This window comes from Rosa rugosa, chromosome 1 (genome assembly GCF_958449725.1).
Source record: "Rosa rugosa chromosome 1, drRosRugo1.1, whole genome shotgun sequence".
Lineage (NCBI taxonomy): Eukaryota > Viridiplantae > Streptophyta > Magnoliopsida > Rosales > Rosaceae > Rosa > Rosa rugosa.
In genome coordinates this window covers 69,370,766-69,388,158 of record NC_084820.1, presented here as the reverse complement: position 1 = coordinate 69,388,158, position 17,393 = coordinate 69,370,766, and the positions used below count along the sequence as shown (strand labels likewise).

The window sequence follows — 17,393 nt, the reverse complement described above, 5'->3', positions numbered from 1 at the left end:
CAACTGGCTTTGTTATATTTCTGAACAATTCCCCCATCTCCTGGTGCAGTAAGAAACAATCTGCAGTCTCCAGATCATCAACTGAAGCTGAGTATAGAAGCATGGCTGATACTACTTCTGAACTTCTTTGGCTTTCTCATCTCCTGCATGATCTGCATATCCATCTTGCTGATGTTCCTACATTACATTGTGACAATATTTCAGCTCTTGCTCTAGCTACCAATCCTGTGTTTCACTCTAAACTGAAGCATATTGAAGTTGACATTCACTTTACAAGGAATCAAGTCAAAGCCGGTTCTCTTAAGCTCCAGTTTGTTACATCAAGGGATCAGCTTGCAGACTTGTTTACCAAAGGCTTGTGTACTCCCATGCATTCTCATTTCTGCTCCAACTTGATGCTCATGTCTCGCCATCAAGTTGAGGGAGGGTGTTAGTCTTATTAAACCTATGTTAATTTCTGTTAATTTCTGTTAATTCTGTAATAAGCAATTAGTGTAATTAGCAGTCTGTTAATTACTATTAGTTGCATGAGCAGATGAGCTAGTCATTAGTGCTCCACAGCTGTCTTGACACATGTCAAGCTTAGGAGATCAGTTCCTACTACTATATAACCTCATCCTGTACGACTCAATTTTCAATTAAGGCATATCTCAGATATTTTCTTTCTGTTTCAGCAAGGCCAACAAAGACACACTTGATAGTTTTAGGTTGAAGCTTATCAGACCTGTATGGTGTCATCAATGGATAGCAGGCACAGCCAAAGACCCTAAGTGTCTCAATTTGAGGTGTGGAGTGATACAGCTTTTCAAATGGAGATAGCATTTTGAGCACTGGAGTAGGCATCCTGTTGATCAAATAGGCAACAATAGCACAAGCATGATACCAAAACTGATTAGGAAGAGAAGCATTCTGTAACAAGGTGACTGCTGTTTCTCTAATATGCATGTTCTTCCTTTCAGAAACCCCATTCTGCTGAGGGGTATAAGGACACGATATATGATGAAAAATGCCTTTTTGTTTCAAAAAATCTTGGAACTGGAAACTCATGTACTCACCACCTCCATCACTCCTAAGAGTTTTAATTGAACTGGAAAATTGAGTGGAGACAAAGGCACACAGAGATTGGAAGTAAACAAAAACTTCATTTTTATTCTTCATGGGATACATCCAAGTGAATCTTGTACAATCATCTATGAACAAAACAAAGTATATGTAGCCATCAATGGATAGATGTGGGGAAGGTCCCCAAACATCAGAATGTACAAGCTCAAATGGAACCTCACTTCTAGTAACAGAACTAGAGAAGGGAAGTTTATGTAATTTGCCTAATAGACAAGGTTCACAGACAAAGGACTCTTTATCATTAGCCACTGAAATGTGACATTTTTCCAAGATGTGATGTGCCACCTCATTTGTTGGATGACCAAATCTTTGGTGCCAAACTGAGTTCTTGATTAACTGTCCCACAAAAGCAGCTTGCTGAGAAGGTGAAGCTGAGATAACCTCGCTTGTTAGCCTTATTTTATGGAAGTGGTAACTTTTGAATACCAACTGATCTGTCCACTGTAGGCAGCTGAAAAGGAATTAGATAGAGACCTTGCTTACATAGTCCCTGGTAAAGTATGTGACCCTGCACCTTGTCCTGAATGACACACATAAATTCATCAAACTAAACAGAACAGTTGTTCTGCTTGCATAGTTGATAGATGGAGAGTAAATGTGCAGTGAGTTCTGGAATTAATAGCACATTATCAAGTATCAATGGTCCTAAAGTAGTAGTACCAGAATGTGTGATCAACATTTGATTACCATTCCCAACTTGCACAGAGTCATTGGCAGGATAAGGAGCTGCATTATGGAGGAGTTGAGCATTACTGGTCATGTGATTGGTGGCACCAGTGTCAGCCAGCCAAAACTGAGGAGCAAGATTGGTTGTGGCAAGCATAGCTGTCTCAGTGGTAGTTTCTGATTGTTGTTGATGTTGTTGGCCAGGAAAACCAATGATAAAGTAGCATCTATCAGCTGTATGTCCTGCTCTGCCACAGTATTGACATCCATTGTTATTGAAGTTACCTTGCTGATAATTGGAAAGAGTCCTGCAGGTTTTAGCACCATGACCAATCTTGCCACATAATTGACATGTAAATGCACTAGTTCCAGCATTGGCATTATTGCCATTGTTGCCAATGTTGCTTCTAAATCCACCTGTGTTATTTTGAGCTCCAGCCAAATTATATGCATTAAAACCACCTGAGCCTCTCGCATAGTTGGGAAAATTGCGGTTACCAAAGTTGTTTTGAGGCCTGGGATTGCCTCTGCCAGCATAGAGACCAGTCATGCCATAGTTGAAGTCAAAGACAGGATATGGAGTGAAGGGATTATAACCATAAGGCATAGGAGTGTAAGGTGACTGTACTGGAACAGTGGCAGGGGGCTGAACAGGAGGTTGAAATCCAGGTGGCATAGCTGGTGCAGCATAGCAAGTTTGAGGAGCAGTAGTAACTGGAGCAGGTGTGGAAGCTGGAGTATGATTTGCAGTAGCAGTTGATGATGCAGGTGTGGAAGCACTGGGAATATCTAATATGGTCTTGGCAAGCATGGCAGTTAGGAGACTCTGCAATCCTTGAGTTTCATTACTAATATCGATCTCTGCAGCCTTGAGAAGTGTTTTAAGTTCACCAAGTGAGCAGCTCACAAACTGAGCTCTAATGACAGTCTTGATAGCAGCAAATTCAGGAGGTAAACCTCTCAATATTGTGACAACTATGTCCTCATCATCAATCACAACTCCAACAGTCTCAAGTGCATCCTTGGCTACCTTAATCTTGTCCAGATAGGTTTCTATGTCATCAGTTCCTTTCTTCAAGTTTTGAAGATTGGATTTGAGCTGGAGAATGTTTTGTCTGTTGGGAGCAGCAAACTTGAGTTTGAGTCTAGACCACATATCTTGAGCTGACTTGCTTCCCACAGCACAAATCATTGCAACAGTGCTCAAGGTTTGGCCCATCATGTTCACAATGCTTTGATCTTGAGTCTTCCAAGTAATATACTCAAAAGAAGGCACAAGAGTGATGCCATCAGATGATGTGGTAAACTGTGGAGGACACGGAGTGGTGCCATCGACAAAGCCATAAAGGTTTTGGCCCTTGAGGAAAGACTCCATCCGAAACAACCAGGTAGGATAGTTGGTTTCATCAAGCAAGATATTAGGCAGGAACACCGTAGTCTGAGTTGTAGCATGAGGTGTAGATAAGGATGCCATGACTTCTCAACGTGCAGGAACAAACAAATCAAATTTTCCAGGTAGATGAGCTATATATGATGCACGAGAGATAACAAGAGAATCACAAGAGCTGAATCTGGTACTCTTAGTGTAAGACTAGCACACCACAGTAAAGCAACACCTCAGATGGAAAATTGGCACTTCATAAGGTAACAGAGTAGCAGGCCTTGTATATCTATGGTTTTTAGTATCATCACACTGAGTCTAATCATTTTAGAGGCTTAATAACAAGTGAGCTACAGACATCCACCTCGAGCAATATAAGAGCAGTAAATCATCATAGAGTATGAGCTAGGGTTTCGATGAGTTACAAATCACAAATCTAGACAGTTTCAACCTGATTTTTGACGAACAACGACTATTATTGAGCGTCGATTACTATTAATGAGCTTCGATTCACAGATCTCATGTAATATCAACTAATTTTGATGAGCAGAGGCTATTTTTCGAGCTCGATTCATAGATCGATGCACTCGCAACCAAATTTTGATGAACACGCTCTACATTTGAGTAATCTAAGCAAAGATTCCAGGCAACAAAGCTATAGATCATATCAAATCATAGATTCTTCAACAGAAACATCATAAACTTCTTCATTTCATCAAAATTCATCAAAGAGAAAACTTATATGAGTTAATAACCTTGAGTAGAACGAAGAAGATGTAGAAGAATATAGATCTGCAAGCCACGATCGTAGCCTGGGGCTTTGATACCATGAAAGTTCTAGAGAGAATTTGTAAGAAACAGAAAGAAAATATCTGAGATATGCCTTAATTGAAAATTGAGTCGTACAAGATGAGGTTATATAGTAGTAGGAACTGATCTCCTAAGCTTGACATGTGTCAAGACAGCTGTGGAGCACTAATGACTAGCTCATCTGCTCATGCAACTAATAGTAATTAACAGACTGCTAATTACACTAATTGCTTATTACAGAATTAACAGAAATTAACATAGGTTTAATAAGCCTAACACATTTTACCCAAAGATAAGAATTCTAACAAGCTAGCTTCTAACAGTACTGAATTGTCAACTAACAATTAATTGATTTAGTAGATAAAATATTGTATCGAGCAAATCTCGTTTTATCTACTTGACGATTATACCCTAAGTCACATGTGATCCTACATTTCTAATTTCATCATGAGTACTCATGTACTTCCAATTTCAATCAATTTTGTCAAATCTTTAGCTTTTTTACCAACTATTGTGTAATATATTTTAAAATTTTGGTCACTTACGATATAATCTTGCATCCCACATTAGTAAATAGTTATACTCCAATGAAGCACATTAAAGCCATGTTTTCAATTTACAAAATAATTGATGAAAAAACTAAAGATTTGTCAAGTTTGATCAAATTAGAGAACATAGGGGTACATGTACATGATGAAATCAGAGAGATCTCATATCTGGATCACTCATACATTAGTAAAAAGATAAAAATTATATTGAATTCTAAGATAAGTAAGATAAAATTAGAATACAATCGTTCAACCAAATATAAAAATAAAATACAATCAACGAGTATGGTTTTCATATTTGTTGCCTAACTGTCATATTGGTTTTTAGCCAGGGAAAACATCAACATATCTAAAGTCACGATTAGATATATTATAATTGTTACTTGGTAAAAATTCGAGATTCTTTGCATGAACACTTATAAGAATTGATCTATATCATGAAAAAATTGCAAAAATCTTTCAAATTGGAAGTAATTTTTCTTTTTCAAAGTTAGAAAATTAAGAAAATCGTGAAAAAAAAAAAAAAAGACACATCGATATTTTTGAGTTTTGTCAATTGGATTACCATTTTGAAAATTATGCTTTATCAATGGTGAGTTCATGGCATGGAAGAATTTGAATAAAAAGACTAGGGATGACATGGTTTGACATATTTGGACGTGCAATGGGCTTATATTAAGAATTTCATGTGTCATTGGAAATTAACATATGTTATGAGCCGGTGGCGAACTTAGGGTTTGATTTATATGGGGGCGTAAACGATTTTTTCTCTCGAAGTTTCTATAAGAAATTGAACCAAATAAAAAGACGCCGGCCAATTGAAAATAAATTTCAAAATTTTTGTAACTTTCTCATTACCAACTTTATTTTGTTATTACTGTCAATTAAAACCCAACAAGTTTCTACACATATTACACCTTTCATTGCAATATAGCAGGTGCTAGTGATCGTATAAAAATAAAAAAGCAAACCCGACCTAGGGTTTGAGCAGAGTGGCGGCGGACACTCTTCGGTGGCCCGCTGAGATCTAACACAGGCAAGGCTTTTTATCAGGGCGAGGTATAGGGTGGTACACGTCTTAGGAGGGCAGATCGACGTTGGAGATTAAGAGATATCGAGGGTCTTGTGGACTGGTTTGTGCCGACGGTTTGAGTTTTTTTTCTCGGCATCTTGACGAGAGAGATCGATCTCTGGACTAGGGGACTGGCGTCGGGGACTCTAATCGTCGCTGTTTCTTCGGTTTCATCACTGGTTGGTACAGTGAAAGGGTGCTTCAGGCTGCATTTTTGGCCGGTTTGGTGCGACACTAGTGCCTGTCGGAAATGATCTGTGGACAGGGAAGGCCACCAGACGGGACGGCGGCTATGTATACTGTGGAGGCAACTCCTCTGTCGGCTGGGGTTTGGAAAAGCAGGCCGCCGGAGCTGTGGTCGAAGGGGATGCCGCTGGAGGTCTTGACGGCGGTGGAGGTGAAGAAGCAGAGTGATTCTTCTGTGCTATTTGCTCGGGTTTGGGCCTGGGCTCAAATTTGGGCTGATGGGGCAGGGGAGTCATCCTGCTAAGCAAGACTTGATTTGGGTTTGGGCCTACGGGCTTGTGCCCGAATTAAGGAAATCTAGGCCCTAATGAGTTAGGGTATTGAGCTTGTGTGAGGTTGGATTAACTTCTATGAGTCTTCTATGACATTTCTAGTATCTTGCTTGTCCCACAATTGCGTGATTGGCAAGTATGGACTAGTTGAATGATTTCTTTTCCGTAGGAGGCGAGGTTTTTTTCATTCTTGTATAGGCTCGCTTAAATGTGAGCATCCCAGAAATTTTATTGATCTGCTCTAGCTTAGATAGTTTAGTTCGGATTTTCTTGCCGAGTTTTGCTTATGTAAGTTATGGTAGACTCTAGCCTATTGGCTGCATGATCTAATGAAATCAACTTCTATTTCAAAAAAAAAAAAAAAAAACTTTATTTTGTTATTGTCAAGGGCCAAAATAAGCTTGTTTGCCTTTATGGGGGCTTAATTAGTGGTAGATATTATAAACGGATTCCTTGGCTAAACAGTATATATCATAACTACCACACAAAAAAATATGCACTGGGAGCATAAGCCCCAGTAGTGTCTTACTAGATTCGTCAATGTTATGAGCTTTGCATTCGTAGGATAAGGCTATGGTATGTTAATTTTTATAATACATAAATTATTTTACTACTTTGAGGACTCATTTTACCACTTTAAGGACTCGATCATGTTACCAGTTTGAGGACTAATTTACTATTTTGAGAACTCATTTTACCACTTTAAGGACTCGATCATGTTACCAGTTTGAGGACTAATTTACTATTTTGAGAACTCATTTTACCACTTTAAGGCAATTATTTGCATATCATATGTCAACACATTATAGAATTTCCCGTATTCTTAGAGCATAACTTTTAGAATGAGTTTGAATTTGCGAGACATTGAAATATTATATGGAATTTTTTATAAATTTTCTTGCATTTTGACTCTGAAAAATCATGAAAAAAATATTAAAAATAAATAAATCTTAATGATATATAATTTTGTACCTTTTTTTTTTAAGAATAATTAAATAATTTTTTTCATTAATTTAATATTTTAAATAATCTATAGCAAGATTAATGTGTCAAAAATTAAACCTTTAAGATAACACCAATGACTAAAATGATATGTAACATGGGGCATCTATGAAATTAGGAATGGGAATTAATACAAGACCTGACATTATGTGGTTACTCATGAAAACTTGAACATGAAAAGCTAGAATGATGCATACAGCTATTCTTTACACAAATTGAGGACCAAAATTAAATCCTAATTTCTTGCCCTCTTTTCATTTATTATCAGATGATCCTGTGGCATCATCAGCTTCTTCCTCTTTAGCTGATGATTTCTCACACTCCCTCCTTCCTCAGATTTTAACCTTACATTCTCTTCTTCTTTTTCAAGAGCTTTGATCAGATTCTGCAGGCAGATTTCCGCATTTTCCAGGCAGGTTTCAACATCACCCGAAATGGTCTTTGGTGTCAAATGCTCTGCTACATCAGCTGGAGTCGTATTGGTTTTCCCAAGCAAGCTGCAAATGGTGGGAAACAACGGGTGTGCTTCGATTTCAAGGTAGTTTTTGGCCAGCACCTTGAATGCTTCAAACCGGCAGTACGATAATTCTATGTGCTTATCCATCCTTCCTTTCCGAATCAGCTAGTGCTGCATCGAGTTTCTCCACATGATTAGTTGTGAAGACAATGAGCCTTTCTCCGCAACAAGATGACCCCAGCCCATCAATGAAGTTTAGAATGCCAGAAATAGTAACCTGATAGGGTTTGGTTTCTCTTTCTTGTATCCCAAGCCTTCCCATTTCCTCCTCTTCCCCATTAGCTATTCTCTTCCTCATTTGGCCTGAGAAATCAAGCGCACTATCAATGTCCTCTATTACAATTATGGACTTACTTGATGTTTCGATCAATATATAGCTTCCTCAGCTCAGTGTTGTCCTCCACTGCAGTCAAGTCAAGATCATAAGTGTCATAGCCTAAATGATTGGCCATGGCAGCAATTAATGTGGACTTGCCAGTCCCTGGAGGGCCAAAAAGGAGATAGCCTCGCTTCCATGCCCTCCCAGTTCTTGCATAAAACCCTCCTGCTGTGCTGAATACATTTAGGTCAAGGATGATTTCCTTCTTCTTCTCTGGCTCCATGGCTAGTGTCTGAAATGTTGCCGGGTTCTGAAACACTACATGGCTCCAGTGTGGCCCCATGTTGCTATAAAGCTTTCTTCGGGGGTTTCTCAAATTTGGTTCTTCCTTTAAGACATGGGTGAGGTATCGCCTGATGATGAGATCCCTGTGCCTTTTATGGAAGAAGAGCTTGTAGTAAGAAGAATTTCTGTCTGTCTTGGAACAACTCTTTCCAGAAACCCACCACACTTTGGCTCCTTCAAACTCATCTGCGGCCACTTCATACTCATCCATGCTAAGAACAAGGGAGTTGTTCTTGATATCAGCCTTCAGCCTCTTTGCTTCCTTTGAGTACATTATGCTCAGATAGTTCTCCACAGCAGAATAGGCTTCATTGCGCGTGGGACGCTCTCCTGCTAATTCATTGAATGTGATTTGGATGCAAGGTGTGGCGAAAAGCACCAGTCTTTGAAAGTATGTATTGATGTAGCTTCCAAGTTCATGAGGAAGGTAGTGCGATATGATCGAACCCACGAACATCAAAGGACCAATATCAGATCCTAGACGAGCAAATATCTCTGCTGGCATGGACTGATCATGTTTAAACTTAATTTGCCTTTTCTTAGCTCTATCTCTAGTCAAGAAATTATAGATTAATTTCTTCTTACTACAAGGAATTATTAGACATGGTTATATCATATGTACAAGAAGAAGATACGACTTTTTCCTGGTAATCAAGGTAGGTGTAACCTCCAATCAGTATTCATTGACCGAAACAACCCAGCAGAAAATTGATTCTGCTTAATATATCACCTAGTAGGAAGCCGGCCTTCACAGTAAGGCAATAACTATGCACCTTCAAAAGTCATGGTCATGACATAACTACCATTTTCCACTCAAGATTCCTATAGATTATTCTAACAGCTTTAATAGAATAAGATGATATATTAAGAAGAAACACGAAAGAGTTTATTAGTTATAACACTTAACAGCTGCACTTTGATTCTTTGAATGCTTCAAAAGCAGAGGAATAGGATAGAAGTAGTCGACATAGAAACCCCTAACTTAAATTTAGCAAATTCCTCTTTCCACACTTTAAGTCTCCTCTCATTTCACTTCATCCTTCATTTTCGCTTCTTCCTCTCCTCCTCCTTTGCAGCCTCGAATGCTTCAATCAAGTTCTTCAAACAAGAATCATCATCTTCAAAAACAGATTCAGGCATCAAAATTCTCAGCAACATTACCACGAGTCATACTAGTCGACTCCCCCAACAGCCGTTCAGTGCACTAGAAACCTTGTTCGGCAAGGAAGGTTCTAATTCAGCCCCCAAAACAACGGGCCAGGCCCAAAATTAGTCTCAATAAGAACCAAAGCGTGGTCTTTTCTTTCTGCCCAAACCACAATCCGAAGACCCAGAAAGAAGTCCTCCACACTCTCTAGAATCCATTGACCGCAGCCGTCAAAGTCTCCTCCTCCGGACCCAAATCCGGGTTCGGATCCTTCCCCTCACTTTGAAATCTCTCACCAAAACAAAACCACCTCCCAATCAATCTCTCCCACCAAACCCAAAATGGCCGATCACCACCATCACCACCACCGCCCCCACCGCCTCTCCCTCCCTCAACGCCCCACCACGCCCACCACCTTCGCCTCCACCACCCCCACCGCCTCCCGCCAATACCCACTTTACCCCTTCACTCCCTCCGCCGCCACTCCCTCCAAACACCGCCTCTCTTCTTCTCTCAACCCCAAACCCCTCTCCGCCGCCGCCGCCGCCGCTGGAAGCAAATCCTCTCTCTCATTCCTCTTCCTCCTCCTCCTCTCCCTCCGATCACTCTACTCCCTCCTCCCCTTCCTCCGCTCCTCCCCTTCCTTCTCTCTCTTCCCCTTCTCCTTCCTCGTCTCTCTCCTCTCCTTCCTCCTAACCCTAGCTTTCTCTCTCTTCACCTCCTCCGCCTCCGCCTCCGCCGCCGCCTCCAGAGACCCGTTCCACCAGAAGCCCAACCAGCCCATCTTCTCCCTCACTCTCATCACTCAATCCCAGCACAGACTCCTCGTCGCGAAATCGATTCTTCTCGCCGGAGTCTTCCTCCTCCGCTTCCAAGCTCTCCGGTACTGCGGCACCGCCGCCATGATCCTAGCCGAGATGTCTGGAAATGTGGCGGCAAGGTTCTTGGCGGAGGGGAGGAAACAGAGTGTGGTGGGCGGCAGTGGTGATCGGAATCGGAGCTCCAAGGTTCGTGGGTTTCTTGCTCTGTTCACTGGGTTGTTCTTGTTATCTATGAGCTGGGATCGGATTGAATGCTTTCCGTTTTCGGCTAAGTTTGTGCAAAAAATGGGAGTGTCTGTGTTGCCTAGAGTGGATTGTGTGAGAATTTGGCCAATGCTGCTTCCGTTTCTGTCTGGATTTTTGGGGTGTTATGAGAGGGTTTCGATGAATTGGGGGACTATTAGGCAGTTGGGGAGGAAGAGGGTTCGGGTGATTTCGTTGTTTTTTACTACTGTTGTGCTGTTCATTCCTGCTGTTGTTAGTGTTTTTATGTTTGAAGCTGAGGGAGATGGAGTTGTTTCCATTGGGAACTTGGGCTGGCCTCTGGCAAACACTGTTGTTTTCGGTGTGCTTCTGAGTGAGAGTTATAGTGATGAGAAGTTAATGAGTTCTAAAGATTTTCGGAGGGAGTATTTGGTGACTTTCTTATGTACTGTTGTATTGGAGCTGTTCTATTTTGCTGAACTGTCGCTTTGGGGGCTATTGCTTTGTGGTATGTTGCTGTACGTTGCTGTTAGGGAGTTGGATCCTTTTCATGCAAGTTATGTTGAACTGGGAATGGAGTCGTCGGAATCATTTAGTGCATCCGTTATGAAACCTATTAGGCACATTTTGAGTGAGAGGAAATCGCGGAAGATTGCACTTTTCCTTCTGATCAATACTGCATACATGTTTGTGGAATTCATTGCTGGGTTCATGAGCAATAGTCTAGGGCTGATATCAGATGCCTGTCACATGTTGTTTGATTGTGCTGCTCTGGCAATTGGGCTATATGCTTCGTATATTTCGCGCTTGCCTGCAAATAATCAGTTTAACTATGGCCGTGGGAGATTTGAGGTTCTTGCAGGATATACAAATGCTGTTTTCCTGGTTTTGGTTGGAGCATTAATAGTATTGGAATCACTTGAGAGGATTTTGGACCCTCAGGAGATGTCAACTAGCAGTATACTAGTTGTTTCAATTGGAGGGCTTCTTGTCAATGTGGTTGGTTTAATCTTCTTTCATGAGGAGCATCATCATGCCCATGGTGGATCCGGATCATGCTCTCACTCCCACAGTCATCAACATTCGCATGACTCTGTTGGACATAATCATGAAAAGCTTGAGGAATCGTGTATAGCTATTTCTCATGTATGCCATGAAGAATCGTGTGCCAGCCATGATGACCATCACCAACATGGCAGTTCTGTTGGCTGCAAAGATCACCGGCACGATCACCATGATCACAGCCACCAGCATGACCACAGTCACCAGCATGATCACCATGACCACAGCCACCAGCATGACCACCATGATCACAGCCATCATCATGACCACCATGATCACAGCCATCATCATGACCACCATGGCCACAACCACCAGCATGATCACCATGGCCACAACCACCAGCATGGTGGTTCCGAGCTGAAAAGACTGCCAACCGGTGGAGAAAAATCAACTAAGCAACAGCATCGCCACATTGACCACAACATGGAAGGAATATTTCTGCATGTTTTGGCTGACACCTTAGGGAGTGTCGGAGTTGTTATATCAACACTCTTAATTAAGTACAAGGGATGGCTTGTTGCTGATCCTGCATGCTCGATATTTATTTCTGTCTTGATTATATCTTCAGTTATCCCATTGCTCAGGAACTCTGCAGAAGTCTTGCTCCAAAGAATTCCGAGGGCACATGAGCAGGATTTGAGAAAAGCTCTTAATGATGTTAGGAAGATAAGGGGGGTTTCTGGTATTCGGAACTTGCATGTATGGAGTTTCACAAACTCAGATGTAGTGGGTACGCTCCATCTTCATGTTTCCACAGAAGTTGACAAAGGATCTGCAAAAGCGCAGGTGTCGCACTTATTACATGAAGCTGGAATCAAGGATTTAACGGTGCAGTTGGAATGTGTTGAGGGATAGCACTCTGACCCCAGGCGACTTTCCTCACCTATTTATTGTGTGCTCAAGGTGATTACTGAAAATTGGTTGATAAACTCCTTCAATTAGCCTGTTGGCAGTTACTGATGGGTTCTGCAGTGCTTATTTTAGCATTGTCCTTGAATTTCTTCGGATACATCTTGAAGCTCAGAAGAGGGCTCAACAGAAAATGAGATAGATTTGTCAAACACACTTCTCAGGTTTTTGATACAAATATTTTTTCTGCTTGAAGATCAGCAATGCATCTTTCTTTCTGCTTGTATGTAATTTTGCTGACATGTAAAGAAACATTCAAAGGGTGATAATCTTATTGGCTATGTAACTACTTGCAAGCAATATACAGGTGCCTTTTGTGGTTGATCCTCAAGTCAATTTGGTTTTTACTGTTCACTGGCTACAAGTGCTTAAAAAGGTTACCTGAGGCATGATTAAATCTTTAGAGAAGGAAGACATCTATAGGTGATCGTTAATAGCGAGGTGCAAGAATATAGAATTGGTTGGCCTGTCAAAGTGGCTCTATAAACAATGGAACTGCAAGTCGACGACTGTTTAAGCCGAAAACGATAAACACTAAAACTAGGTCAATGAAATAATGAAGTGAAAAATGGCCACGTTATGACAATGAAATGAAAATTAAAGAATATGACAAAAGACCAGCAGGGGAAGATAATAGAGAAAAATCCAATGAAAACAATGCATTACATGCATAGTGAGTCTACTAGTGTGACAATTGAAAAGCACTGCTGATGGATGACCTTGTTCCTTCCCGTCAGCTCTTCATCGCCGGTGAATGGAGAGAACCAGTTCTGAAGAAACGGATCCCAATCATGAACCCTGCTACTGAAGATATTGTTGGTACGTAGGTGCTGCTCCTTTTTCTACTTTCAAATGTGTGTAAATCATAGTCTAACACTTCCATTTCACTTATGTTTTTTCCTTGTTCTTTTCTGTTTCAATCCAAGTCTAATCTTTGTTCTTTTTCAGGGGACTTACCAGCTGCTACTGCTGAAGATGTGGATATTGCAGTGGATGCAGCTCGCATGGCTTTCTTCAGTAATAAAGGGAAGGATTGGGCCTCTGCTTCTGGTGCTTATCGTGCTAAGTTTCTTCGTGCCATCGCTGACATGGTATTTCAGGATCATAGACTGATAGTTATTGATTGTGAGTCTGCTAGAATTGAAGGGTATGAATGGTAGTCAATCACACATGGTTATAAATTTTTCTGGATTTTTTTTCCTATTTTTCATGCAGATCTTGGAGAGGAAGTCTCTACTGGCCAAACTGGAAACCATTGATACCGGGAAGCCACTAGATGAAGCAGTATCTGATATGGTATGTGTCAATCTCTGTCAAATATTTTGCTGAATTCAATTGGGAGTTTTCTTGTGCCAGGTATATTTGATTATCTGTAATTTTATGAAAATTGAACTTTTGTATGTCCTTTAGGAAAGTTCTGCTTCCTGTTTCAAGTATTATGCAGAACTTGCAGAAGCATTGGATTTGAAGGAAAGGACTCCTGTCTCTATAAAGCAGCAATCATTTAAGACCCATGTCCTTAAGGAACCCATTGGAGTTGTTGCCCTCATTACTCCTTGGTATCTGTTAATTGCTCGTTTTCTTTGTCCATCATTTGTCTCCTTCTTGGTTTTACCTTCTTATTAAGAAAATTGATCATACTAGAAAGAAAAATAGAAAGGAAAGAACAGTTTATATGTGTGTTTGCTAGAGTGGACTCTGGAGGGTTTTCCTCTAGTAATTACTATCAAAGGAGTATGAATGTTGCTTTGTCCCTTGGTAATCATATAAATAAATAAAATACACATTAGACTTGTATTTTTTGTAGGTTTTGATCTTTGTGATCATGTGTGTGTGAATGCACTTTGGTAAATGAAAAAAGGGAGTTGGTTTCTGTCTTCCCCTAACATGATCATGCTAATTTTAATGATAAGAGTTTAGCTCTCATCTATATATTAGTCTTTGCAGCATTACAGATCTGCGTGTGACAAATGTTGCTATGCAATATCTTTGCAGTCTATACCTAAAGATTGACTATGATGGCCTTTTGAGTTATTAACTTATGAAACATAGTGTCAAGTGTACGAACTATAATAAAATAATTTGACGTCATGAAGGAACTACCCTCTTTTGATGGCTGCCTGGAAGGTCGCTCCTGCTCTGGCTGCCGGATGTGCCACTATACTTAAAGCCATCTGAGTTGGCATCTGTGTGAGAGTTTCATCTATTTTCTTGTTTGTCATTCATTATGTTTATTTCACTAGATTCTGTGCTTACCATCCTAATGTTTTTGGCAGGACGTGTTTGGAGTAGGCTGACATTTGCAGACAGGTGGGTCTGCCTTCTGGTGTCCTTAATGTCGTTACTGGGTTAGGCTCAGAAGTTGGTGCCCCTTTGTCATCTCATCCTCATGTCGACAAGGTTTGGCTTTTCATCTGTTTCATAGTGTTCGAAAATTTATTATTCTTGGTCACTTATGCGATACTCTTGATCTTGGATTTTCACCTAAATGTTGAAATTATGTTTCAGTTTTTATTAATCAGATAGCATTTACTGGAAGTACAGCAACCGGAATCAAGGTCATGACAGCTGCAGCTCAAACTATCAAGGTATTGTCTTGCATTTTGCAAGTACGTGAGTATTGGTTCTGTCTTTTGACTTGTATAGTGATGCCTTGCAGCCTGTATCATTGGAACTTGGCGGGAAGAGTCCAATTCTTGTGTTTCAGGATGCAGTGTAAACAATGATTTCCTATTGATTCAATTGTGTTTACAATGTACAGATATATAGGCTATACATAAGCTACAGTTACAAAACTCTATGAAGAGCATTAAAGACTAAATACAGAATATCAAAACTGTTACAGCAGTTACTGAATCAGTTTTGAATGCTGAGAGGAAATCTCTCTAACATGCAGACCTCGATAATGGTAAGTTCCGTGGTGATTCAGTGTACATTGATTTTTTACTTTCTTGTAAGCTGTCGTTACGAGTAGAAGCTGGAAATACCTTAGAAATGGTGCTACACGAGTATGAACAATTTTTTTTGTTGACATTAGCATGAACATTTACAGCTGCAGAATGGACTATCTATGGCTGCTTTGCGACAAGTGGCCAAATCTGTAGTGCAACATCTCGTCTTCTCGTTCATGTAAGTATGAGAAGCAGATCATTTTGCTGTCTCTCTCAAATTCTTTCTAGTTAACTTCTAAAAATCTAAAAACGTGGCCTTTGTTAGGAAAGCATTGCAGCCAAATTCTTAGAAAAGCTTATTGACTGGAGTAAGAACATCAAAATCTCTGATCCCATGGAAGAAGGTTGCAGGCTTGGTTCCGTAATAAGTAAAACACAGGTACTATTGTCAATCTAGCTATATGTGAAAACAGTGAAATCACATATTTCTTTGCATAATTTTTTCGTTGAACTGTCCCTACTGAATGACAACAAATGTTCTGCTTTTTCAGTACGAGAAGATATTGAATTTTATTACTACAGCAAAAGGTGAAGGTGCAACCGTTCTACACGGAGGTGGCCGTCCTCAAGTAAGAACCTACCCTGATTCTCAGTATAGTAATCATCATGTTAGCAATCCTTTTTTGTGATCTTAAATCTTAACCACTTTGTATGGGTGAATTGCAGCATCTGAATCAAGGATTTTTCATTGAACCAACAATCATTACAGAAGTTGGCACCTCAATGTCAATATGGAAGGAGGAGGTTTTTGGACCTGTTTGATGTGTCAAAACATTTACTACAGAGGATGAAGCCCTTGAACTAGCAAATGACACTGAATGAGTCAACTGTGTTTCCTCTAATAGTTGCCTGAACTCATCTCCTGAAACTGGCTTGACAAGCCATTTGTTTTCAATGCCTCTGATTTTCGTCTCTTATAGTTATGGTTTGGGAGCTGCAGTGATTTCTAAGGATCCAGAAAGGTGTGAACGCTTCGCCAAGGTAAGATAATGAAATTGAACATGTCTCGGTTCCTGCTTGTTTAAAATTCTGTCAATGAAACCTGAGAAAGAAACCCTGTCCTTATATCATGCATATCTCTGGAGACATTGTTTTTTGTGCGTGTTTTGCATGCAGGCTATTCAGTCGGGGGTTGTATGGAAAAACTGCTCACAACCCTGCTTTAATGAAGCCCCTTGGGGAGGCAAAAAGCGCAGCGGAATTGGGCTCGAATTAGGAGAATGGTATGAGTCTCCAACACATTTATTTGTATGCAAATCAGAAGTTTCAAGACCTTTGGATGAATTTTATGACTTGTTGCTGAACTTGTAGGGGTCTGGAAAACTACTTGAGCATAAAGCAGGTGACTGAGTACACCTCTGATGAGCCATACGGGTGGTATTCCCCTCCCAAGAAGCAGTGAATAATAGAAATAATTCAGTAGCAGAACTAGAGGAAAATAAAATGAAGATGTAAGCTACGAGTCTATGACTGAACCTCATATGGTAACACTAGCGTACATAAGCAAACAAGCAAGAGTAATTTACAGCTACTTCTTGTTCTATCTACTTGTATGTTGTAAGCCATGTTACAAATTGCAATAAATCATAAATCGATGCGGCAAAGGTTCATTGAATAGCAACCGTTGGTAATTGGAAAAAGATCTGTCACATTATTTAATATTGTTATGTCACACCTTAGTTTGTTGCCATGATTTATATGTTTTATATATTTTTCAAAATATGTCAAACCTTGTCAAGGTTCTTTTTTTCTTGAAATTTTTTTGTGTTATAAGCTAATCATTGGTAAAGTATGATTTTTAGAAGTTACTTCAAGTGATGGAAGTCACGGTATCACGGAACTCAAATCTCGACTTGATCTTTTTTTAACAATTTTTCAAAGTTGAAAAATTCGTAAACAAAAAATTAAATTGAAACTTTTGAGCTTCGTCAATTTGATAATTTTTTTTTTATAATCATGTATTTGGTGAGAAAATAAAATTTTTAATTTTGACAAAAAA

The 17,393-nt window shown here is 40.0% G+C and overlaps 1 protein-coding gene and 2 pseudogenes across 1 annotated transcript; 2 read left to right on the top strand and 1 right to left on the bottom strand.

The window, feature by feature from the left end:
• Nucleotides 1–7,354: 7,354 nt before the first annotated feature.
• On the bottom strand, nt 7,355–8,851 carry LOC133734083 (AAA-ATPase ASD, mitochondrial-like; annotated as a pseudogene).
• Nucleotides 8,852–9,642: 791 nt separating this feature from the next.
• On the top strand, nt 9,643–12,767 carry LOC133726485 (uncharacterized). Its single transcript, XM_062154032.1, has one exon. The coding sequence runs from the start codon at nt 9,789–9,791 to the stop codon at nt 12,387–12,389; it is 2,601 nt and encodes an 866-aa protein (XP_062010016.1). The 5' UTR covers nt 9,643–9,788; the 3' UTR covers nt 12,390–12,767.
• A 386-nt stretch (nt 12,768–13,153) lies between these two features.
• Nucleotides 13,154–17,015, top strand: LOC133726486 (aminoaldehyde dehydrogenase 2, peroxisomal-like; annotated as a pseudogene).
• Nucleotides 17,016–17,393: the final 378 nt, after the last annotated feature.